General features: G+C 44.3%; 1 protein-coding gene across 7 annotated transcripts in view; it reads left to right on the top strand.

Annotated features, from left to right (window-relative positions):
* STPG4 (sperm-tail PG-rich repeat containing 4) overlaps positions 1-24,925 on the top strand; it is a 60,980-nt gene extending 36,055 nt beyond the window's left edge. For 4 of the 7 annotated variants that reach the window (XM_058428623.1, XM_058428625.1, XM_058428627.1 and 1 more), the window contains 3 exons: positions 5,424-5,516; positions 21,236-21,340; positions 24,787-24,925. In XM_058428623.1, coding sequence (XP_058284606.1) covers positions 5,424-5,516; positions 21,236-21,340; positions 24,787-24,903 — 315 coding nt within the window. In that variant the 3' untranslated portion in view covers positions 24,904-24,925. Of the gene's footprint in view, positions 1-5,423; positions 5,517-19,440; positions 19,477-21,235; positions 21,341-24,786 lie in introns of those variants that run through there. The other 3 variants (XM_058428624.1, XM_032176892.2, XM_058428626.1) reach the window with 2 other exon arrangements.
* The last annotated feature ends 915 nt before the right edge of the window (positions 24,926-25,840 follow it).

Below are 25,840 nucleotides of genomic sequence, written 5' to 3' on the forward strand. Positions count from 1 at the left end.
TTTGTTTACTATTAGTACAGAGCAACTGAAAAATAATTCAGGCAGGACAATCTACTTGGTATGTGAAATAGCAGAAGGTAGTTGATTCTGACCATTTCTGCCATTGTTCTATTGCTTTTATGGAGGAGATTTTGGGAGATGCTTACTCTGCCACTTTTACTGATATCACCTCATCCATTCCATTTTATAAATAAAAGTGATTCACTGATTTGGAACATCCTGTCCTTTGAAAAAGTAAAAAGAATAGTTTTATGGAAAATGTTCCAAGGCAAAGTAACAGCCCAGGGCTGTGATTCATGTCTGTCTTAAACATGCATTCCCAGAGCCGACTTGTGGATTTGGTTTAGATCCACAAACCTGTGAACTGCAGAGGAAACTCTTTTGATCCCAGCAGTGGGAGATGGTGGCGTGCAGTATGGGTGTGATAAAGAAGCAATGTTTGCTAAGAGAGCAATGTCTCAAACCTTCTTGTGATAAATGCTGTAATCCTTAGGACATTATAATGTGCCATTCAGCTTTTATACGAAAACTCATTTGGTCGATTTTATCATTCAGTTTAATTGTTCTAAAAATTAGCATCACAGTTATGGAAGTGTGAAGGATTGTTAAAACTGGAAGAAACTTTATAAATCAACTACAGCATCTATTAGGGTTAACTTTGATAATGATCTTGACTACCATCCATTTAGTGTCTTCTGGCGCCAGGTGCAATGTTCAGTGACTGACATAGACTGTCTCATGTAATCCTCATAACTTGGGGAGATAGTATTAATTTATCATCTCTATTTGACAGGTCAGGAAGTGGCCATTAATTGCTCAAGGTCACACAATTATTAAGAGATAGAGTCAGGGCTTAGTTTTTGGTGACCTCAAAACCTGGGCTTTGAGCTGTCTTACCACTTAGTGCAGCGGTTCCCCAACCTTTTTGGCACCAGGGACTGGTTTCACAGAAGACAGTTTTTCCATGGACCAGGGTTGGAATGGGGAATGGTTTCGGGATGATTCAAGTGCATTACATTATTGTGCACCTTATTTCTATTATGATTACATTGTAATATATAATGAAATAATTATACAACTCACCATAATGTAGAATCAGAGGGAGCCCTGAGCTTGTTTTCCTGCAACTAGACAGTCCCATCTGGGGGTGATGGGAGACAGTGACAGATCACCAGGCATTAGATTCTCATAAGCAATGCACAACCTAGATCCCTGGCATGTGCAGTTCACAATAGGTTCCCGCTCCTATGAGAATCTAATGCTGCCGCTGATCTGATAGGAGCCGGAGCTCAGGCAGTAATTCGAGTGATGGAGAGTGGCTATAAATACAGATGAAACTTCACTCCCTTGCTCGCCACCCCTCATCTCCTGCTATGAAGCCTGGGGGTTGGGGACCCTGACTTAAGCAACTTGCTTAAAACCTAAAGCCAAGTAGTCAATATTACGCTGTCAGACCAGGTGCAGTGGCTCAACCCTATAATCCCAACATGCTGGGAGGCCAAGGCAGGAGGACCCCTTGAGACCAGGAGTTCAAGACCAGCCTGGGCAACATAGCAAGACCTCATCTCTATTTTAAATCAATCAATCAATCAATCTATCTATCTATCTATCTATCTATCTATCTATCTATCTATCTATCTATCTAATGTTGTGCTATCTCTAATATATATATATATGTTGTGCTTCCCCCTGATAACTGAGGCTTGATCATAAGGCCAGATTTCCCCACTTGACCCCTTTGCAGTAGAATGAGTTCATATGCAAGTTCTTTCATCTGTTCCAGAAATCATTTTGGATGCTTATGTGTGTGACACCCTATGCCAAGTAGGCATTGTTGATACAAAGGCAAGTGAGACATTTTATCAATGTTCTCCTTTTTTTTTTTTCGAGACGGAGTCTCACTCTGTCGCCCAGGCTGGAGTGCAGTGGCGCAATCTCAGCTCACTGCAAGCTCTGCCTCCTAGGTTCACGCCATTCTCCTGCCTCAGCCTTCCGAGTAGCTGGGACTACAGGCGCCCGCCACCACGCCTGGCTAACTATCAATGCTCTCTTTGTGCTTCAACAGGGCAGGGATAGTCTAAGGTCAGTTATCCAACCAATGTGTCTACATGCAAGCACACACAAACTTATACATATTAAATTAGAGTCTATGATTCACAAGGTGTGTGTCTGGCTAATGTGGGAACAAATGGGTTTACATGCAGAACTTGAAACATGGCACCCCAAATTAGACACTGATGACTCAATTTAACATTATCTGTTGGGCCGGGCATGGTGGCTCATGCCTGTTATCCCAGCACTTTAGGAGGCCAAGGCAGGCAGATCACCTGAGGTCAGGAGTTCAAGACCAGCCTGACCAACATGAAGAAACTCCATCTCTACTAAAAATACAAAATTAGCCGGGCGTGGTGGTGCATGCCTGTAATCCCAGCTACTCGGGAGGCTGAGGCAGGAGAATCGCTTGAACCCAGGAGGAGGAGGTTGCAGTGAGCTGAGATCTTGCCTTTGCACTCTGGCCTGGGCAACAAGAGCAAAAGTCCTTTTCAAGAAAACAAAAACAAAAAAAAACCACACGCATCTTCTTTCTTCCAACAGCCACCTCCAAAACTTTCCAATACATTTGCTTGATAAGCTTCCCAGCAAGTGCCCAACCCTAGGCAGAGGAAGGAGAAGAGGGCATGGGTGAAGAGAAAGCTTGGTTAAGGCAAGGGGCGCCCATACCCATTTCTTGGAGCCTACATCCTAAGCAAAAATCAAATAAACCAAAGTGCTAGGTGTCCTCTCAGCTTTTGGGTCCAAGAGCCTTTCCATAAGGTATTCATTAGTTGAGGGACCCAGGAAGGGAAATTTGTATTTATATCTTTCTCACTCACTGCAGCAATGCCTGAAACTCTACAGGTAGGGATTTTGATATGAGAGCCCAAGAGTTGACATATACCACCCTTGATTTAACTGTTGAGAAATGTTTTGTGGAGGATTTTGTCTTTTCACATGTCCTCTTCTAAATGCAAAAGCTCCCAAAAGGAGGAAAATATTGATCAAGTTCATACTAAGGCATTAGTGACCTATCAGATTCTCTCCCCTTCTCCGCCATGCTCCCAGGAACATAAATGAGACAAGAATTAGGGTATCTGAGAGAAAGAAAAGGAACTGAAAAGAGGGAGAAATGTGAGACAGTGTGCCACTTATGTCATGGAACATGTGTCCTATGCTTTTAGACAGTAGCCTTAAGATAATTCCGTAAAACCTTCTACAAAATAAGAAAAAATAAAATTTACAGAGTTGCTATGTTGGGAATTTTCACAGATGTTTAACTTGTAAAATACATAAGTCTGTTGATTCTTATAAGCTGAGCAATTTTGACATAAATGTGAAATAGAATAGTTTCAGAGAAACTCTACAACAATGAATGTTAAATAAATGGAGCTCCTGTTTATGTGGGATAAACCGTTGTTTTGTGCAATTTGAATATCCTTCTATTTCTCAGATCTGCAGGGAGCCCTAGGGGCCTAATCACCTCTTAAAGGCCACACCTCTGAATACTGTCACGTTGACAATGCCTGAATTTTGGAGGGGACGCATTCAAACCATAGCATAGGCCAGCCACTGGACATAGGTCCCTTGGGCAAAAGATTGGTGGAGTTTATCCTCTGGAAAAACTCAATGAACCCAGAGGAAAGAACACTATATCCCAACACTTAGGGAACCCTAGGAAAAAGACTGGATTTGCCATTCACTTGTCTGATCTCAACATATCCTAGCCACATACCCAGAGTTTCTACTATGCAAGTAAGAAAAGCCTTTAGGTTGGGCCTGGTGGCTCACACCTGTAATCCTAGCAATTTGGAAGCCCGAGGCAGGTGGATTGCCTGAGCTCAGGAGTTCAAGACTAGCCTGGGGAACACAGTGAAACCCTGTCTCTAATAAAAATACAAAAAATTAGTCAGGCATGGCAGCGTGCCCTGTAATCCTAGCAACTAGGAAGGCTGAGACAGGAGAATCGCTTGAACCCAAGAGGCAGAGGTTGCAGTGAGCCGAGATCGCGTCATTGCACTCCAGCCTGGGTGACACAGCGAGACTCCATCTCAAAAAAAAAAACAAAAACCTCCTTTAACGTGAACAAGAGAAGATGGAGATAAACAGACAGAAGGATGGAAACCTGGTTGAAAATAGAACTCTGGGAATAGAAGGGGAAGATTTTTAAAAATACAATTAGCATTCTCAGAAAGATGAGAACAGGAACATTATTTTCAACTTAGGATTCTATATTTAGCCAAACTAACAATGAATTGTGAAAACAAAGACTTTCAACATGCAAAAACTCATAAAAAATTACCTCCCAAATACCATTTTAAAAGATGCCACTGGTGATAAATACAGCAAAACAAAGGAGCAGATCCAGAAAGAGGAAGGCATGGGACCCAGGAGAAAGTAGATACAGTCTGGGAGAGGAGTAGTGAAGAAATGTCCCAGGTTGACCACTGTGCAGCAAGCTGAAAGAGAAACCAATCAATATAATAGAAAAAAAAAATAGGAAACTCTAGAAGGAATGTTTTGAAAGAAAAAGGGGCACAAGAACAGCTGATATGATGGGGAAAAATGAAGAACATATATGTAGCAAAATGTGCAAGTGGAAAAAAAAAAAGAGGCACTAATTGACTCCAGGTAAAACAAAAGGCTGTACAAGAAAAGAAATAGGCCAGGCATGGTGGCTTACGCTTATAATTGCAGAACTTTGGGCAGCCAAGGCAGGCGGATCACTTGAGGTCAGGAGTTTGAGACCAGCCTGGGCAACATGGTGAGACCCTGTCTCTACTAAAAATGCCAAAATTAGCTGGGCATGGTGGAGCATGCCTGTAGTCCCAGCTACTTAGAATGCTGAGGCAGAAGAATTGCTTGAACCCAGAAGGTGGAGGTTTCAGTGAGCCAAGATCGTACCACTGCACTCCAGCCTGGGTGACAGAGCAAGATTCTGTCTTAAAAAAAAAAAAAATGTGTTTTTGGATGATCGTTTAAGAATGAGGGAGTGAAACTAACTCACAAAGACATGAACCTGTCTGCAGGGAGGGATATTTGAATAGAATATAGTTTTATAAGTGGTCAGTTCATTGGATAATTTGTGTTGTAACTTTTGATTACATACACAACTTTGTCATGCAAGAACATTGGTACTCAATGCTCAGATAAAAAACGAATGTTGTGATAAGACGATGCATAGTCTTTTATTTTTATTATTTTACTTTATTTTATTTTTGAGACAGAGTCTTGCTGTGTTGCCCAGGCTGGAGTGCAGTCATGTGATCTAGGCTCACTGCAACCTCTGCCTCCTGGGTCCAAGTTATTCTCTTGCCTCAACATCCGGAGTAGCTGAGATTTTAGGCGCCCACCACCATGCCTGGCTAATTTTTTTGTATTTTCAGTAGAGACGGGATTTCACCATGTTGGCCAGGCTGGTCTCGAACTTCGGACCTCAAGCGATCTGCCCACCTCAGCCTTCCAAAGTGCTGGGATTACAGGTATGAGCCATTGCACCTGGCTTATTTTTATGTTTTTTGGGTCTTGCTATATTGTCCAAACAGGTCTTTTTTTTTTTTTTTTTTTTACAGCCCAGAGGTCCTTTATTTATTTATTTTTTAACACCTATTATGCCACGAATTCATAGGGAATAGGTTCCAGCAGCTCATGCTCCTTCCCATTGGTTCTCACAAAGTGCGCTTCTCTGGGTGGAGCAGGCTGGTGCTTTAGTTGAACCCAGGTACCTTTCTCTTTGGCTTCTTTCTTTTTCTGATCATTTTCCTTCACGTGTTTCAGGAAGCTATCTCGGCTCTTAGAGTGCTTAATGTGCTCAATACACACATTAATTCTCTTGGCAAGAATCTTGCCCTTAACTTGTTTGTTTGCAACAATGCCAACAGCACGCTGGGGAACACTGTAGACTCTTCCAGTTTTGCCATGGTAACACTTGTGGGGCATTCCTTTTTGAACAGTACCCATTCCCTTGATGTCTACAATATCACCTTTCTTAGAGATTCGCATATACGTGGCCAAAGGAACAACTCCATGTTTTCTAAAAGGCCTAGAGAACATATATCGGGTGCCACTCCTCTTTCCCTTTGTGTTTGTCATTTTGGTGAATTACTGGAAGATGGCGGTTCCGGCCGAAAGGCCAAACAGGTCTTGAACACCTGGGCTTAAGCTATCCTCCTGCCTCTGCCTCCCTTAGTGCTTGGATTACAGGCATGAGCCACCACACTCGGCTCAATGCATAGTCTTTTCTAAATTTGGGCATCACTTTTGTTTTTGCTTTTGTTTTTTTTTGAGACGAGTCTTGCTTTGTCGCCCAGGCTGGAGTGCAGTGGTGTGATCTCGGCTCACTGCAAGCTCTGCCTCCCGGGTTTACGCCATTCTCCTGCCTCAGCCTCCTGAGTAGCTGGGACTACCGGTGCCCGCCACCACGCCTGGCTAATTTTTTGTACTTTCAGTAGAGATGGGGTTTCACCATGTTGGCCAGGATGGTCTTGATCTCTTGACCTCGTGATCCACCCGCCTCGGCCTCCCAAAGTGCTGGGATTCCAGGTGTGAGGCACCGCACCCGGCCTAAATTTGGGCATCACTTTCTATGGATTGTCACAAATGGGATTTACTAGAGATTATATACATGTTGTTGATAAATTTTGACAGACCTTCAGCAATCAAGAGCATACTCATTTCACCAAATTTGTATGTCTTGTTTATCGTTATTTTTAAAATATTCATTAATTTGATAGTTTAAAAATGTTTTAATAGGTTTGATTTGTTTTAATATGATTGTTGTTTTAATACGGTTTTTAACACATTAGTTGTTTTAATATGTTTGATTGATTTATGGCTATGCATTCTAATTAGTGTTTATTAAACAGTTGCTTGTGGCCCTTCCTGTACACTTTCTGGTTATGGTCTTTGGCCAGTTATCTATTGGGTGGAGTTTTAGTATTCTTTTCTGTTGATTTGTTTAAACTCTATATAGTTAAGAGATATCAGCGCTTATATTTGTTGAAGTTTTTCAGGGATTTTTCCTTTTGCTTGTATTTTATTTATACAGAAGTTTAAAATCTAAAATGTCTGTGTCATCAAATTAGGTAATTTGTCATCATCTTCTGGAATGTAGTCCCGTGAAAGAAGGAACTGTTGTCTGCCTTATTTATCAATGCCCACTACCTCATATAGTGCTGAAAAAATGTGTTGAATTAATGAATGAGATCTATGTATCTTTCCCTTATTTATTTCTTCTACTACTTAAAAAATTCCCTCCAGAAACATATTCACTTTAATTTCTTCTAATTTTTACTTTTGATTTTTTGTTTGTTTTTGTTGTTGTTGTTGTTGTTTTCTTTTGAGATAGTCTTGCTGTGTCGCCCAGGCTGGAGTGCAGTGACATAATCTTGGCTCACTGCAGGCTCCACCTCCCAGGCACAAGCAATCCTCCCACCTCAGCCTCCTGAGTAATAGGTGTGTGTCATCATGCCTGGCTACTTTTTTGGTAGCGACAGGATCTCACTATGTTGCCCAGGCTGGTACTTTTGATTTTCAAAAGTTTTAATTCTCTAATTCTGAAATGTGTTTTTCATTCTAAGGTGGTGGTGTCATTTGAGCCCTGTTGACTTAGGATAGGCTGCCTCAATGTTGATATATGTGAAACAATCACCAGAAATCTGACCTGTAGATCTGGTGCAATATAGTAGAGACCTATAGACATTCACCTAGTCTCTTCAAATACTTTTGAGAATGAGGCTAGTTGTAAAAGATACATATAGGCACCCATCTAGGAAAGATCCTTTCTTAACATAATCAGTGAAAATGAGCTCACTGAAATATTTTAGTCACTTATACATACAATCTCAAAGGTTTAGGCCAGGCACAGTGGCTCACACCTGTAATCCCAGCCCTTTGGGAGGCTGAGATGGGCAGATCACTTGAGGTCAGGAGTTTGAGACCAGCTTGGCCAACGTGGTGAAACTGCATCTCTACTAAAAATACAAAAATTAGCTGGGCGTGGTGGTGCACACCCGTAATCCCAGCTACTTGGGAGGCTGAAGCCCAAGAATAGCTTGAACCTGAGAGGCAGAGGTTGCAGTGAGCAGAGATCATGCCACTGCACCCTAGCCTGGGTGACAGAGCGAGACTCCGTCTCAAAAACAAACAACAAAACAACAACAACAAAATCTCAAAGGTTAACCTATGAAAAAATGAATAATGACCATATGAAGGCATAGCAGATTACTACTTAGTTTTTTAGTTATCAAAAGTACATTAAGTTTGAATTTTAAAATGCTCTAGGATCTTATGTGTCCGAAGGCCTCTTGATATGGAGGAGCTATTCTCATTTGTTCAAAACAAAACAAAACAAAACAAAACATGCAGCCTTCTTTGTGTCAGGGATTCAGGTGAATTACATTTTGTCCCCAAGTGTAGGTGGAGAAACAACTGGTAAGGAATTTGGTTGGACAATGATTTTTAATCTTCACATTACCAGTGTAAAGTTGTATACTTATTGGCTGTTTAAGTTATTTTCGAAATGACAGAATCATTGGTGATGGATCAGCATCATTTTCTTGTCCATAGGAAAGTCTGTGAGGAGAGTATCTACATGTACCTTTTGGGGTAGATGCCACAGGACATGTTCTACCATAAGTAAAAAGGGCCATTTTTTTTACCCACAGAAAAACATTGTGTTGAAAACTTCTACCAGACACCATTCACTTTTAGCTCCTTGATAAGGACCAAGCCTCACAAATCCCAAGACCAAAATGTGTGGTTCACTCACAACAGCATGGTTTAAAGAGGAACAAATCCTAATCATTTTCATCCAAGAGAACTGGACAAAGGAAAACTTTCTTTTTTTTTTTTTTTTTTTTTTTTTGAGACGGAGTCTCGCTCTGTCGCCCAGGCTGGAGTGCAGTGGCGCAATCTCGGCTCACTGCAAGCTCCGCCTCCCGGGTTCACGCCATTCTCCTGCCTCAGCCTCTCCGAGTAGCTGGGACTACAGGCGCCCGCCACCACGCCCGGCTAATTTTTTGTATTTTTAGTAGAGACGGGGTTTCACCGTGGTCTCGGTCTCCTGACCTCGTGATCCGCCTGCCTCGGCCTCCCAAAGTGCTGGGATTACAAGCGTGAGCCACCGCGCCCGGCTGAGGAAAACTTTCATTTGTAGTTTCTCCTCCCTTCACTCCTCTCCTTTAATTGATTTTATTGCTTTCATAAGTGACCTAAATAAGTCTCTTGATCTACCTAAAAACTGCATGATTTTATTCCCTCCTGAATGTGTTTCAAAATGTGGGCATTAAGGATATCAGATATTCTGCACTACTTCTTTGAACATATAGGGGCTACTTTTTGATGACTACTTATTAATCCCATTAGAATAAAGAAGAGTGAGAAGATTTTCTTTTTCTAAAGACCACCCCTCCCACCACCACCAACATCTACTTGGCATTGAGACTATAGAGACTCAGTGCTTTTCTTGTCTATTGTTGGTAGGAGTATACATTAACACAACTCTTTGAAAGGAGTTTGGCAGTATGTATTAAGGTATAAAAACTGCCTTTTCACCCACAAATTCTACTTTAAGAAAAACCCTCCTAAAGTAATTATCTTAAATACAGAAATATTCACCTATACAAAGGTATGATCAAGGGATAATTTGCTCAAATGTGGCTATAAGTTTTAATTTTTTTTAAAAGGTATAATTTGTAACAGCAAGATAACAGCAGCAACAATTTAACAGCAGAGGGGAAATCATTTTAAAAGAATATTATGTATCCACTCAAAAAATATTTGGCAGCCATTTAAACAATGATTGTGAAAATTATTAAAATAGCACCAGAAATGTTTATGATCTAATGTGTAGTGAAAAATGCAGGATCAAATTGAGATGTGTATTATGATTAATGTCAGAAAAATCATGGTATGAAAAATAGGAAATGCATTAAAATTCTTCTAATGGCTATGCTGGGACACAGTGACTAAAGGTGATTGCTTATATTTCTTTCTCTTCCATTGGTTTCACAGTATTTCAAAATATAATTTTGTTTGTTTGTGATGGAGTCTCACAGTGTCGCCCAGGCTGGAGTGCAGTGGTGCGATCTCGGCTCGCTGCAGTCTCTGCCTCCCGGGTTCAAGCAATTCTCCTGCCTCAGCCTCCCAAGTAGTTGGGATTACAGGTGCCCGCCGCCAGGCCTGGCTAATTTTTGCATGTTTAGTGGAGATGGGGTTTTGCCATGCTGGCCAGGCTGGCCTCAAACTCCTGACCTCAAGTGATCCGCCTGCCTCGGCCTCCCAAAGTGCTGGGATTACAGGCGTAAGCCACTGTGCCCAGCCCAAAATATAATTTTTAAAAGTGGAAAACAGGCAGTGTTTGAGGAAAAGAGCCATCAGTATGGTTAAGATGAAAACACTTTGTTATTAAATTAAAATAGTCCCACTTTCTGCTACTTAATTAGGACTCAATCATTCATATGATGTTTGGGGTCTCTAGTGATTTACCAAGCAGATTCTTTGCAGTTATTGTTTCTCTTAGTTGTATATATAGTGAAAAAATGAGACACGCACATCTTTCCTGATAGTGGGAACAAAAAAGTGGGTTTCTTTGATGTCAGAAATACTGCATTTCTGTATTTTTTAAAACCTGACAGGCCTATAAAGAATAAGGAAAGGATTAGACAAACAGGAGTCTGTACAGATACAAATGGTCGTTACATGATCTGTTTCAGTCACCTTTAAAAGTTCCAAAGTATCAGACCTGTGGCACAGACTATGCCCTCAAACCAGCATTGTGAAACGCTGTGGAATCATTCCAACTGTTTTAGCATTTAAGGAATTAGTTCAACTAAAAACTAAGCTGATAGTTGGAAATTCGAAGGGGAGCAGAAAAAGAATTAATAAACACAGTCTGGTTGAGTAAACCAGAAAATTGATTTCTGCTTGAATGGAATTTGGAAGCTAAGATTATTAAAGTAGGTCCCAGTCTCAACCTCCTCAAATATGTTTTACTTGTGGGTAACATTTTGGGAAAAATATAACATTTCAAATATAGCTTATAGATGTGCTAGAATTTTTTTTTTTTTTTGATACGGAGTCTCACTATCACCCAGGCTGGAGTCCAGTGGCAGGATCTCGGCTCACTGCAATCTCTGCTTCCCAGGTTCAAGCGATTCTCCGGCTTCAGCCTCCCCGGTAGCTGGGATTACAGGTGCCCGCCACCATGCTCAGCTAATTTTTGTCTTTTTAGTAGAGACGGGGGTTTCACCATGTTGGCTAGGCTGGTCTCGAACTCCTGGGTTCAGGTGATCTGCCCACCTCTGCCTCCCAAAGTGCTGGGATTACAGGCGTAAGCCACTGCACCTGGCCTGTGCTAGAATTTGTAAGAAAATGATGTTTATCCTGGCAATTTTTCTTCTTAAAAAATCTGTGCTGCTTTTCCAACAGCATTAACATTAGCCGAGTCATGTATCGCCGTCCAGCTGTGAGCGTGAAGAATTTCCTGTACTTCCTTATAACAATTTCTTGACTGGGAACAGGAGAGTGAATGTATCGGTTAGAATTTTTTCAGTTGTAATCGACAGAAACCTTCCAAATTAGCTTAAGCAAAAAATAAAAACATAAAGGTGGGGTGGAATGTACTGGTGCCTATAACCTTGGCACTTTAGGTACTGTTTTATCTTCATCTCTCCTACTTTGCATGCTCTATTCCTTGGGCTAGGGAAGATGGCTGCTCCAGGGCCACACCCTGCCCATTTAGCAGGGAATGTGAAAAGGCAGGCTCTTCTGATCGGCCAGTTAGGGTCAGGTGCCCGCCCCTGGGCCAATCACTGTGATCAGGAGCAGAGGATCCTCTAGTCAGTCTAGGTCCCCTACCCATCTCTATGTGTGGTGTGGGGTGCTCTGCCCTACCCACGCTGAGGGAGTGACCTTAGTTATCCAGAGACTAGGGAAAGAATGCCAGGAAGCAGGACAACACCTACCTACTACCTGGACTGCAAAAAGAGGGTGCTCATGCTATCTTAAGTGAAAGGAATCTCCAGGACAGAGGCATGAAAATAGAAAGATGGCCTTCCAGATTTCCATTCTTCTCAATGCCCTTCATTCCTTTGGTGCCTCACTTGTCCAAAGTTGCTTCTCCTACTGTTAGCAAAGCGTCTGGGAGATATAAGAGAAGAACCTCCCAGTCCTGCTCCTGCCGGTGCTGAGGCTTTAGCCATTTGCGTTGTCAGGGCAGCTCTCACACCTGGGGCAGCAGCCTGGGGAAGTGGGAGGAGAGGGTTCAGGGCAGCTGCCAGCCCTGTCCAAGTTTGAGGCCAGAACTGCCTCAGATTTCAAACCATTGTGGGTTGCCTTGTGCTCCTGTGGCCTCCTAAGAAAACAGAGGATGAGGCAGTGAACACCTACAGCCAGTCTGAATTACCTGGGCGTCCTTGGCATGTGTGTTCCTGTGAAAGCTGCACCTTGAGGCGGGGCAGGTTTGTGATCACTTGGTGTTGCCCCTCCCATGCGGCAGCCTAACTAGAAACCCAGACCGTCACATTTTCTCTCTTTGTAGAAATAAACAGTACCAAGGTAGACTTCAGCGGTATGGTCAATTACTAATTTTGCAAATGTGAGTAACTTTTGGCCCCTAACAGGATTGCTTCTACCCCATCTACCAGCGTGTATGTCCCCCTTCTCTTGGGAACCTGTAGACCAGTGTTTACAGAATTCTAGAATTTCCTGAGTTGCATAGGCCCTGCCACACACCTCCTCTTGAGTGCCCAGAGAGGTGGCTGTAGCTTTTCTTTGTACCCACCTCCACACAGGATTCTGTCCTCCTTGCTGAGGGGCTTATTTTTTTTCTCTCTCTTTTGAGCAGTATATCACACACACCAAATTTGGGGAGATCATTTTTACTACCCCACATAGTAATTTCAGTTTATGCTGCTTATTGCTTGTATTTAATGCACGGATATATATAGATATTTGGGGTCATAATTTTTTTCTGACCCTTTCTCTTTTCAATATATCAACTGAAAGTTGTTTGTGCTAAGATAAATGGGAGTGGATTATGTGCTCTTTCTAGATTCCTTTAGCTTTACGATTTTAAAGAAAAACAGCTTAGAACTAAGTACTGATACTTTCCAGCACTGAGAAGCAAGGCCAGTAACCGGCTCTGGCTCCCACAGCTGAAACGCTAAATCACTGGTTTCTAACCCTGCTGAGCCTCACTTTCTCATCTGTTAAATAGAGATATTAGCACCTCCTGCACCAGACTGGCATGAGGATCAAATGAAAGTAGATGTGTGAAAGAATGCTGTGAAGTAGAGATGGCTGCAGGAGGGGGCAGCTCTCTGGCTCTCTGGTCTGTGGGGAGCTGTCAGTGGGCAGCAGTGAAGGCTGCCGCTGAACCCGTTTTGGGTCAGGGTAGAGAGGAGGCCTGGAAGACCAGCACCCAAAGGGCTTTAACCTGCTGTCTGTAAACGAGAATTCAGAATGAAGGCTTGGCAGAAACTGGAAATACATGGTGACATTTAGATGTTTACATCTGCCATCAAACTGTAAAAACCATTCTCATGTTCATACGCACGTGAAAAGCAAAAAGGTATTAACTTGAGAAAGTTGAATTTCAGGTCCCTCAGTGCATTTTTTTTTTTTTTTTTTTTTTTTAAGAGATGGGGTTTCACCATGTTGGCCAGGCTGGTCTCAAAGTCCTGGCCTCAGGAGATCTACCCACCTGGGCCTCCAAAAGTGCTGGGATTACAGGCATGAGCCACCGCATCCAGCCCCCCGGTGCATTTTTTGACAGGAGCCTATGCAGACATCTATGAATACACACCTCATGTTTCTTGGTCCACGTAGTCAACTCCTGCTGCTATAACAAAATACCTTAGACTGGGTAATTTATAAACCATAGAAATGTATTGTTCAGTTCTGGAGGCCGGGAAGTCCAAGATCAAGGTTGGTGTCTGATGAGGGCCCCCTTCCACATAGATGGTGCTTCTAGCTGCCTCTGCACGTGGCAAAGGGCAGAAGCTTCTGCCATAAGAGGATGCAGCTAGAAAGCAGCATCCTTCCTGTCTGAGGAAGGCAGACAAGCTTCCTCAGGCCTCCTTTATAAGCGCAGGAGTCCCATCCATGAGGAAGAAGCCCTAATGACATAATCACTTCCCAAAGGCCCCACATCTTAACACTATCACAGGGGCCATTAGGTTCCAGCATAAGAATTTTGGGGGGACCTCAGCATCCAGACCATAGCAGTGCACAGAGATTCTTCACCTGGGAAATAGAATGTGTGTGCTTTCTGGAGAAAGATGATTTTTTTAAAGTAAGTTTAGCAAATTCAAGTTGGTTACTATGGAGTAAGATTGAGTCATATCTCATATTAAAGGATTTGCTCTGTGGTTTATTTTCCTCATGAGTTTACATGATCTTATTGGTCTTAACAACTTAAAATCAAATTTTGTAACATAGTAATGATTAAAAATCCCTTTTGCACATGAATCTGAGTACACTCTGCCAGTCTCTACCTGCCTGCCTCGTGCCTTTGCCCTCATATCCCTCCCTCCCTGTCCACCTGTGTCCTCCCTATCTTCAAGGTGTTACTCCAGATCCCTCTTCCCTGGAGCTTCCTCATACAACTTGCCTCTCCCCGTGGCCTCCCCTCACTGTGAACTCATCATAAGCCCTCCAAGTTGGTGTACTCATTCATTTCATATTGAATTCTATTCTGTGACAGTTTGCTTTTTGGTTGCTGTGGTGGTGGTGGTTCCTTAATTCATATATTGGGATTTTCACTAGATTTTTGTCCTTGTCTTCACAACTAGATTGCAGGCACCCTGAAGTCAGTGATCCCAGATGAAATGTCTTTAACATCTGCCAGAATCCCTGGCCTAAATACCTTGCACACAGCAGGTTTCAGTGAATATTTGTGGATTTGACTTTTTAAGCTTTGTTTTAATGAGGTTTGACACATTCAACCTAGCAGCAGTCCCTAACCCCCTGGGACATTCATGGTTCAGAAAGTCGAATGGAAGAGAATTCCTACTGTTAACTTGCACACAGATTAAGATATCCTGGCAACTACTAATCATCTGTTCTTTGGTCTTTTCTACTAATTAAATCAGCACAGTCCAGTTAACACTTTTTATTTTGTTTTTGCAATGCAGTGAATTTGTCCCAGCGAGGTTAAAATGAATAACATCCTTCTCTCTAGGCTTGTCCTCGAGGCCCTGCCCATTTTGGCCTAGCTTTCCCAACACAGCTTCCCACAAACTCTTCCACCAGCCTCAAATGTACTTCCTTGAGGGGCTTCTCGGACCCCTTGGACCAGATGGGTTTACTCTCTGAGGTGCTCTCCATAGCATCCTATACATCCCTTTGTGTGATACTCCCCACGTTTGTGATTTATTTATTTGTTTATTTTTGGTAAGGTATGCCTTCTTTGCTAGAATGTGAGGCTTGTGAGCATAGGAAATCCATGCCTACCTGGTTGACGAGGACTAAGTTCTGCTGCCAAGTAACAGAGACCCTAAATAACAATGTTATAAGCAAGATAGGAATTGATTTCTCTCTTGTATACAGTCTTTGCAGTCGGCAGTTTAGGGCTGGTGTGGCAACTCTACCGCATCAGACTCCTCCTATGGGCTGTTCTGCTGAGCATGGCTTCCATCCCCATGGTCCCAGAGAGCAGGGAACAGGGGCCCGGCGGGCAGGAAGGAGCGTGGGGAAGAAACACAATATGCCCTCTCCTGAAGGCTTCCCCTTGGAATTTGCATGCACCTTTGCCACCTCCATCTTATTGGCCCAGGATTGGTCATGCAGCCACACTTAGCTGCCAGGGAGGCTGGGAAAGTGAATCCTTATTCTGGGTAGACATGAGCCCAGTTAAAAATTGTTCTAACACTAAGAAATGAGGAGAGAGCAGCTGTTAGGAGACAGTCATATATCACTGTATTCCCAGCTTCCAGCCCACAGCCTGGAACAAGGTATATTGGCTGAATAAAGACACGAGCTGAACACTGATGTATTCATGTGCTAGGGCTGCCATAACAAAGTACCACAAACTGGGTATTTGTTGTGCCCAGTACAACAAAAATGTGTTGTTTCACAGTTCTGGAGACTGGAAGTCCCAGCCCAAGGTGTTGGCAGTGTGGGTTCCTTCTGAGTGCTGTGAGGGACAATCTGTTCATGCCTCATTCGCAGCTCGTGGTGGCTTGTTGGCATTCCTTGGTCTTCCTCGGTTTAGAGTTCCATGCCTTTGTTTTCACATAGCGTTTTCACTGTAAGCATGTCTCTGTATCCAAATTTCCCCTTTTAATAAAGGACACCAGCCATACTGGACGAGGCCCCACCCTAATGACTGCAGCTTAAATAATTACACTTGCAACAACCCTATTTCCAAATCAGGTCACATACTGAGAAACTGGGAATTCCAAATTCATAAGCCCTTAAAAACTGGGGAGAGACAGTATTCAGCATGGAAGCCACGTCAACAATGGAAATTCATAGGACTTATGCTTGGGGGGTATAGAATTCGATCCCTAACAACTTGGGAGAGTTTCATCTACTCTCACGTTCTCTAGGAGGCATCTGGCATTTGGCTGCCCTGGGCTGCCCCAGGGTGATACACGTCTTCATTCCGAAGGAGTGTATTGATTACACAGATTAGCCAGTCCCAGCCTCTCAGCCCTGGGAGGAGTGTGTACAGGCAGGAGATGTCAGGCTTACCAAAGGCCTGTAATGTTACACAGCATTATGACCCATCAGAAGTTGGAACCAATAAGCCAGGCTTCTTTGTGGTATGACAGATTCCTAGGAGCTCTCTAGGAAAGTCTGAGTCTTTTGCAGCAAGATGAAAGCCCCTGGCCTTGGCGACATCCCACAACCCACTGGGATCACACTTAACAAGACATCCCTGTTACACCAGAGCCTGGTTTGGCATCTGAAAGCCAGGCAGATAGCTCAGCTCTTGCTCAGCACCACCCCAGCCCTTCCTATCTCCATTTATTCTTTTGTGGTGTTTCTGTTTGGTTCTGCCTATATCCCTCACTGGACTCCAAACTCCCCAGAGGCCAAAGAGAGTATTTTATTCATCTGTGTAATAATCCTTACAGCTCCCGTTGGTTAAAGTTGCCCTCAAATAAAAGCACAATTAAATAGGACTTCTTCAAAGGGAAGAGAATGATATTCTCATCAGGAGGGTTGAGACGTAATCACGTACCAGAGCTGAGGAATAGATACTATAAAGATTCCCTGTTGTTTCTTTTGACATCAAGTTCTAGGACTCTAGGAAGGTGACTACTCTGTTCTCCCCTGGAGACAGAATTTTTGTCAGTGGTCTTTGAAAGGTTTAGCTTTGGGAAACCCACAGTTGCCAAAGCATGACCCTGACAAAAGCAAGGTTTAAGAAATGGCCCATTTGATTTGTGAAAGAGATGCTTAGTGCTGCTTGGTGAACCCGAGGCCTCCCTCTGCACACGTATCATACATAATGTGAGACCCAAGGTCTAGATCACACTTGAGGATCCCCAGTAAAGGAGAGGGCAGAGTGCTCAGCTTTAAGGAAGAGGAGAACATGGTTCAAATGTCCCTCTTGTTTTAAACACCCTCCTATTGAACTGGGTTCAGAAATGGCGCATCCCGAGCCATCTGTCCACTCAAGCCGTCCTCGGATGGGGCAGCAGTGGGGACTCTGCTAGAGCTGTTTCCTGACCATTGCAGGGCCCGGCCATGAGCAGTCTCAGAATAGTCATGGCTTTGCCGCAGCATGCCTGTGGCTTTGGAATATGAACTTGGGCTTATATCCACCTCCCTAGTGCTCCCTCTTAAAGATCCCATCTGCCACATGTGGAATAGCATTCAGTAACTGCTTTCTGCAGCACATCTTAGTCCCTTTGATTCAGATGACCAAGTCCATGCAAGGAAACTGCTGGATGGGATGGCAATGCATCATGCTTCATCAGGCTTCATGCCTGGACTCCCAGGCAGCTTGAGACTAGGAAGCTTTAGAAAGCAAAGCCACGTTAGGCCTGGGGAAAAGGGGCAGGTCGCTCCTTTCTTAGCCATTCTGCAGATGGCCATCGTAGGTGTGGAATCAATGGTAGCACACTCAGCATCGTCTCTTGCCCCAGCTACTCATCTGGCTTCAGAGCACTGCATTATTATGGCCAAACTGAGAGGCTCCTGCACAAACTGTTCCTGTGCAGATTTTCTTGGCGTTTTGCTTCTTTGTGTTTATTATGGCTTAGATTTCTTCAAAGTGAGTACAGAATTCACTCCAGAGAGCCTCGCCCTGACAGCAACCTCTGTCACACGTATACATCAGTTTGAAAACATGACTGTTTTCATCTCTCTGCCATGAGTTGTAAAATGATGAGGCTCATCTATCCCTTGATTATCAGATGTGTGCTTGGCTGATAATAACAGACTCCATTCATGGTGGAGTAATTGAGAATGGCAGCCCCGATTACATGGCTGTGCCACCTGCCAGAGAGAATGGGAAAGCCTTGCTTTAAATCCTGTGGAAGGGCCGGGTGTGGTGGCTCACGCCTGTAATCCCAGCACTTTGAGAGGCCGAGGTGGGCAGATCATGAGGTCAGGAGTTCGAGACCAGCCTGGCCAATATGGTGAAACCCCATCTCTACTAAAAATACAAACATTAGCCAGGCTTGGTGGCACGTGCCCGTAGTCTCAGCTACTTGAGAGGCTGATGCAGAAGAATCGCTTGAACCCGGGAGGTGGAGCTTGCAGTGAGCCAAGATGGCGTGACTGCACTCCAGCCTGGGCAACTGAGTGAGACTGTCTCAAAAAAACAAAACAAAACAAAACAAAAACCACAACAAACCGTGGAGGGTCTGCAGTGCAGTGCTTGTTCTGTGAAATCTGTGGCCCTCATTTGTGGCCAGGCTTACCTATTATAAGGATCTTACAGATACATGTCCCTATTATGACCTTACTGCTGGCTCTCTCTCCTCTCCCCTCCCCTCCTTTTCTCCTCCTCTCCCCTTCGCTCCCTTTCTCCTCCTTTCCCCTCCCCTTCTCCCTCCCCTCCCTTTCTCCCTCCCCTCCCCTTTTCTTTTCTTTTTTCTTTTCTTGAGTCTCATTCTGTTTCCCAGGCTGGAGTGCAGTGACATGATCATGGGTCACTGCAGCCTTGACCCCTGCGGCTCAGGTGATCCTCTCACCTCAGCCTCCCAAGTAGCTAGGACCACAGGAACACACTCCCACAACTGGCTAATTTTTATATTTCTTAGAGACAAGGTCTCACCATGTTGCCCAGGCTGATCTTGAACTCCTGACCTCAAGTGATCCACCAGCTTTGGCCTCCCAAAATGGTGGGATTACAGGTGTGAGCCACCATGCCTGGCCTCTTTTTTTCTTTACCTAATTTCCATAGCCATTTATCTGTACATTAAGTATCATTTTTTCTTGTTTCAGGAGCACTCGTGTTCATTGTAGAAAAATTAGAGCATGCAGTATAATAAAAAAAAATTTTGTTTCCTTTTTATTCAACACACCACTGCCCCAAGAAAACTACTGTTTATGAACATTCTGAGATAATTTCATTCCAAGTTTTTTTATGCACATTTGTTCAGCTTGCATTTTTGACTTAATGACATTTGGGAGTAGTTGTTATGTCTATAAAAACTCATCAACACTGGACTGCTGGATGGAAGCATTGTAATTTATTTAACCAGGCACATATCATCCATTATTTAGTTTATTTCCCAGTTTTCACTTTTGGAAACAATGTTACAGTCTTTGTGGCTAAATATTTGCACACATTCTCAATTGTTTTCTTAGGGTGAATGCCTAAAACTGGAACTGTTGGGTCAAAATAATAAATATACTTTGTCTTAAACTCCGTTTTGTGAAAACTTGAAAAATATAGACGACTTAGAATACTGTATTGAAACCTCTCATATACCTAGTCAACAATTCAACAATGTTCAATTTTAGGCCAGTGTTTTGGGTGAATAGTCCCACCCACTTCCCCTGACTCCTGCATTATTTAGAAACAGATCCAAGACATCATGCTAGAAAAATACTTATTTCTGTTTTTTTGCTCTGTCCCACTCCTGAGGCAAAGAACACTACCTATTTGAAAATGGAGGGGGAAAAAAGTGAATTACTAGGGGGAAAAAAAGATGAACATCATGTTAGCATTATCCAGTGTGGTGTTTGGGCTATTCCCATTTTCCTTGCCATATTCTAGGCTAAAGACTCATCATTTGTCTCCTGGTTTCCTGCAACAACCAATAACCATTCTCCTTTCTTCTTTCTCCCTCTCTGGATAGGCATATATGTTTTAAGCTGTTTCATATCTTGCCAGATTGCACTCTGGAAAGGCTGAGCAAATGTATGCTTCTGCCAGCATCATAACGAGTGCTTGTGCTGGTTGTTAAAGCTTTGGCTTCCTTCTTTCCCTCTCTCCTTCCTTCCCCTCTCTCCCTCCCTCCCTTCCCTTCTTTCCTTCCTTTTCTCCCTCCCTTTCTTCCATCCTCTCTCTCTTCTTTCTTAACCTTTTTTAATTTTTAGAACCCCCTTCTCCTCACCCCGTTGGGAAAAAAGGAAGTTTGTTTTTTAAATTAGAATTTATTTGGTTATAAATGAGGTTAAAGCCCTCCTTCCTCGAAGTTTGCTCATTAAACGTTTGTTTATCCTCTTTATGAATGGCCTGTTGCTAATTTTCCTACTGGAGTGATTGTCTTTTAAAATTATGTTCACCTATTTATGTTTATCTCATAGCATTATGCTTATATCAGTGAATGGCTATGAATACTTTTTTGGACTAAGATAATATATATGACATTTATATGAAAGAATAAGCATTTTTATAAAGCTAACAGCTTGGAGCAACAAGTCACCTTTAACAGTCAGAGGGACAAGTACGGCATGAGGCATGCATGCTGCTGTGAGGGGACAGGGGACCTGAGTGTGGGCTGGGAGCCCAGGGGCATCAGGGACCCTGGCAGGGACAAGGGAGGCAGGTACTGCTCACCTAACCCTCCTTCAGTCCTCACCATCGTGCACAAGGAAGGTGAGGCAGGAGTTACTCCCATTTCACAATGACTTGTCCCAGCTCACACCTTAATGAGATCTCTCGAGACCCAATATGGGATTTTTCTACTATATGCCAGTGATTCATGTATTTATTTGTAGAAGGCAAATAAAGCCTTGAAATATATCAAATGTACAATAATAATGAAGCAATTTTTTAAATGTTTGATAGCATGAAGGCCCTGGTCCAGGTCATTATAATGTGAAAATACCTCCAACAAGCTCTATCACTTCTTGTTTTCAATCCAGAGTCCCTCGATTCTTGCCCAGCTGTTCAGTAAGTATTTGAAAAGACAGACCGCCCCCTACCCCCAGGGGTATGGTTATGGTGGTAGGTTTTCTGTTTCTATGTGTGTGGGAGGTGCGGGGTAGTGGTGAGATGGGGGAATGATCATGTGTATACAGTTCTGGTACATACAGTTGCCTGTCAAGGCAATCATGAGTGAAATGCTCAAATACCTGGACATTCTCAACCAACTTCAGGTTCAGAGTGACTCCAGGCCCAACATCTGTGGCTGAATTATGGGGCCAGTTGGAAGCAGCACATTAATCAGCCATCAGTGTTACCAACTTAGATGCTTTGTTGGGGGCACCTGCAGTGGCTGCCTCCCGCCAGCCAGAATGGCTGTTCTCTGTGTGTGTGGCTTCTGGGAGCCCAAGGAAGCAAAATTTGAAGCAGAAACATTTTTATTGAACCAAATGGGACCATTAAGGCATTAGCGATCACCCCACCCCCAAAAACTCAGGACAGACAGGGAAGAGGCTCAAGTCCATGGAGAGATAGAAAGAACGTGGATCCTGGGAGCATGCAGGACTCCTCCAAACCTAGAGAAGACCAGGAAAGATTATAAAAGCATAATGTGAAGTTTATCAACAGTGGATTTTTTTTTTTAATGTCAAAAGACAGGTTGTTTTTTTTTTTTTTTTTTGAGATAGAGTCTGGCTCTGTCCCCCAGGCTGGAGTGCAGTGGCACCACCTTGGCTCACTGCAAGCTCCACCTCCCGGGTTCACGCCATTCTCCTGCCTCAGCCTCCCGAGTAGCTGGGACTACAGGCGCCCACCACCACGCCCTGCTAATTTTTTTGTATTTTTAGTAGAGACAGGGTTTCACTATGTTGGCCAGGATGGTCTCGAACTCCTGACCTCGTGATCCACCCACCTCGGCCTCCCAAAGTGCTAGGATTACAGGCTTGAGCCACTGCGCCCAGCCCAAAAGACAGTTTTAATTCCCATAGCTTTGTTGCTTTCAGTCTGCAACTCGGTCTGAAAGTCCCCAAGACTTGCTGGTATGTAGACTCATTTGAGGTGGCTGGGGAGACAGAAATACAAATTCTGCCTGTAAGAAAATGGGCCCACCCAGGAGAGTCAAGGGGCTAGGAGGAGAAGTTGGAGTGATGGGTAGGAGAGGACTACTACTGCCACTGCTTGGGCTGCAAATCACCTCCCCTAGCCCTACCTAGCCCATGTCCCAGGCCATGGCCTTCAGAATCTCTGCCCCAGAGCTGCTGGGCAGCAGAGAGGTAGCACAGCCTTTATCTAGAGTGATAATGGGGAGGCCCTGCCAGTGAAATTGCAGACAGACTGACAGCAGGAGGCTGGGGGATCCACACACCTTAGTGGCATCACCATGATCCAGAAACATGTTTGTCAGAGCCCACGGGTCGGGCATTCTCAGGAACACTGAGTCATGCTAACCAAACTCAGAGGCAACAGAAGATGTAGTGTTAACTTCTAAGCATTCACCATACGGGCCTGGTGACTGGAGCACTGATTGGTGGAGTCTCTCCCTTATAGAAAATTTTCATGGAAGCTGAAGACACCCAGAAGGTTGTTGGTGGCAGTGAAATCAGGGGAGGGGAACTGAGCTTGATGTTCTCAAGGTGGCTGAACCCCAACCAGCAGCCTCCTGAGGGGTGGCTGTGTGAGGTGCAGGCCCCCTGAACCTTCTGTTCTCTGCCCTGGCCTCCCAGGACTCCACATGCATGTTGAACCCTCATTAATAGCACTAATAAAGGCTTCAGCTGCCTTTGACGTTTGGCCAGGACTTGATTAGATTTCCAGGCTGCTCCTCTGCTTTTGGCAAGGGAAACATCCTGTCACTTAAAGTGGTTTCTGCAGGCAACTGATCTCATGTGCTCTGGACTGACTGCTCTGCTCCACTCTCGCTGTCTCCTGAAGAGATAAGAAACTGCAGGGCAGGGTGGAAATGACAAGTAGGTGATAATAGTAAAGAGTAATAGTGGTGGTATCTAACTGCTGGCCTATCCGAGTCTCTTTGTCTTAGAGAGACGCCAGTGAGACTCATAGCCCCCTAGAGGCAGGTACTCTGCCCCATTTGATGGGCAAGGTACGGGAAGCCCAGGCCCAGGGTCCCACTGAGCTGGTGGTGGTGGGACTAGGACTGGAACTCAGGCTTGTTGGACTCTAAAACCCTTGATCCTAACCATTACACTGGTGTCTCAAATGCCTTTGGACTTCAAGAATATGTGCATGTGCCGCCAGCATGGGAGACACCAACCTAAGAAATTGAAGTCTTAGTCTATGAAAATGGCATTTATTTGTATTTTATTGCTACAGAAGAGAAGCTTTGTTTAAATAATTGGTAAAATAGGGCCAGGTGTGGTGGTGCACAGCTGTAATCCCAGCTACTCAGGAGGCTGAGGCATGAGAATTGCTTAAGCCCAGGAGGTGGAGGTTGCAGTGAGCTGAGATCGTGCCACTGCACTCCAGACTGGGTGACAGAGTGAGACCCTATCTCAAAAAAAAACCAAAAACAAACAAACAAAAAAAAACAAAAAACCCAGCCGGGCGTGGTGCCTCATGCCTGTAATCCCAACAGTTTGGGAGGTGGAGCTGGGTGGATCACGAGGTCAGGAGATCGAGACCAACCTGGGCAACATGGTGAAACCCCGTCTCTACTAAAAATACAAAAAATAATTAGCTGGGTGTGGTGGTGGCGGGCACCTGTAATCCCAGCTACTTGGGAGGCTGAGGCAGGAGAATCACTTGAACCCAGGAGGCAGAAATTGCAGTAAGCCGAGATCGTGCCCACTGCACTCCAGCCTGGTGACATAGCGAGACTCTGTCTGAAAAAAATAATATAAATAAATAATAATAATATTTGTTCAAGCATTTTATAAAAACAAAAACATGACTTTTAAAAATTAGAAGTTGTGGATCCCTTGAGAACATTTCTGACCCTGGGGTCCATGGACCCTGGTTGAGAAACACCTTACTTTAATAACTCTGGGTCAGTGACTAAAACCCAACCCGAGTTTGAGAGGCGGTTTGGGCTTTTGAGTTAGACCAATCAGGTTCAAAATTAATCCTCTTCACTCACTTGGCTGAGGTCACCATGGGGAAAGATGATGGCATTCCTTGGGATAGGAGTTGCCTGGGCCAAGTGCCCTTTGGGAGAAGGTGTGCCTTGAGATGCAGGTGGCATGTGACCCCGCCTCTCCCAGCAGGTTCTAGGTGGCCCCTGGCTTGGCTGGCCTCTCAGACCCCCTCCAGCCTCATGGTGAGCCCCTGACAGGAGCAGCCTCTGCTCCAAGGACATGCTCCAATTCGAGGGTCTGCCAGGCTTCAGCCCAGGCTGGTGTGGCCCTGGTCTTCATCCTTGGGGAATTTGTCTACCACATCCAAGCCAGTAGCCAGGCACAGGAGCCTCAGGGTTTTGGTTTCACTGTCTCATCAGTCCCCGTTTTCTGCTCTGTTTTCAGAAAACCCCGGGCCCAGGAGCATATACAACTTTAAGACAATTCCCTAAGCAGTCTCCGACCGTAGCCAAAATGGGCCGAGAACGTAGCCTTTTCTTCAATAACACAATTGGCTTTTAAAATAAAGCGATCTTGGCACCAAGCTCTACTTTGAGGTTTAGCACGTTCTTATGTTTAGAAAACTGTATTTTGTCTATTCCTTGGAGGGGTTTGGCCACAGAACATGATTGATTGCTTGAGGTGACCGTCCTGCTTGCTTATCTGGGATAGTCCCAGCATAATTACCAGTTCTCTCTCAAAAGTGTCCTGGTCTGAGCAATAAATTATATGTTCACTATGCTTATTACCAAAGAGCAGATTCGGACAGACTGTGCCCCGGGCTGCTCTCGGACAGGCCCTGAGATGTCTGGTCTCTGCTCTTTGTGGCCTTGTTCTCTCTAGCTGGAACTCAACTGCATCAGGGTTACAAGGCCTCATGGCCCTCTTGAAGACTTCCGTGGGCGGTCAGCATTAAACAGAGGCCAAGCTGAGCGTCACAGCGTCCCCAAAACTGGTTCTTTCTCTCTTTGAACCCCCTGAAAAGAACAATATTGGTTCAACCTGATGAATATTTTTGTTTTCAAGTCAACAACATTTTGAGTATCTGCTATGTGCAAGGTGCTGAGCTGGGGTTGGAGAGTGGAGTCTTGAAACAAAGATGAATGAGGCACGTGACTGAGTTTGGGGAGGGTTGTGCCAGAAATGGAGTGTGGGGTAGTGCCGGTTGGGGGAAGGCCATACAAGCTGTGCCAAGACTCTCCTGCCAGTTGCCCTGTGTTTGAAGCTCAGGGGCTGCCCTCACGCGGATGGCAGTTCCAACAGGAAGACGAGCTGTAGTTTCAGGAAGCTGCCAAATCATTGCGCCAGGTGCACAGAGGAGCCATTGTGACAAGGAAGGCCACAGGCATTCAGAGGAAGGAGAAGGCAGTGTGGCCTGAGCCTGGGAGGTAAGGGGTGGCCCTCACGGAGGAGAGTAGATTGGCCGGCACCCCAGGGATCAGGAGGCTGTGATCAGCAG

The sequence above is a fragment of the Hylobates moloch genome, unplaced genomic scaffold (genome assembly GCF_009828535.3).
Source record: "Hylobates moloch isolate HMO894 unplaced genomic scaffold, HMol_V3 SCAFFOLD_15, whole genome shotgun sequence".
Classification (NCBI taxonomy): domain Eukaryota; kingdom Metazoa; phylum Chordata; class Mammalia; order Primates; family Hylobatidae; genus Hylobates; species Hylobates moloch.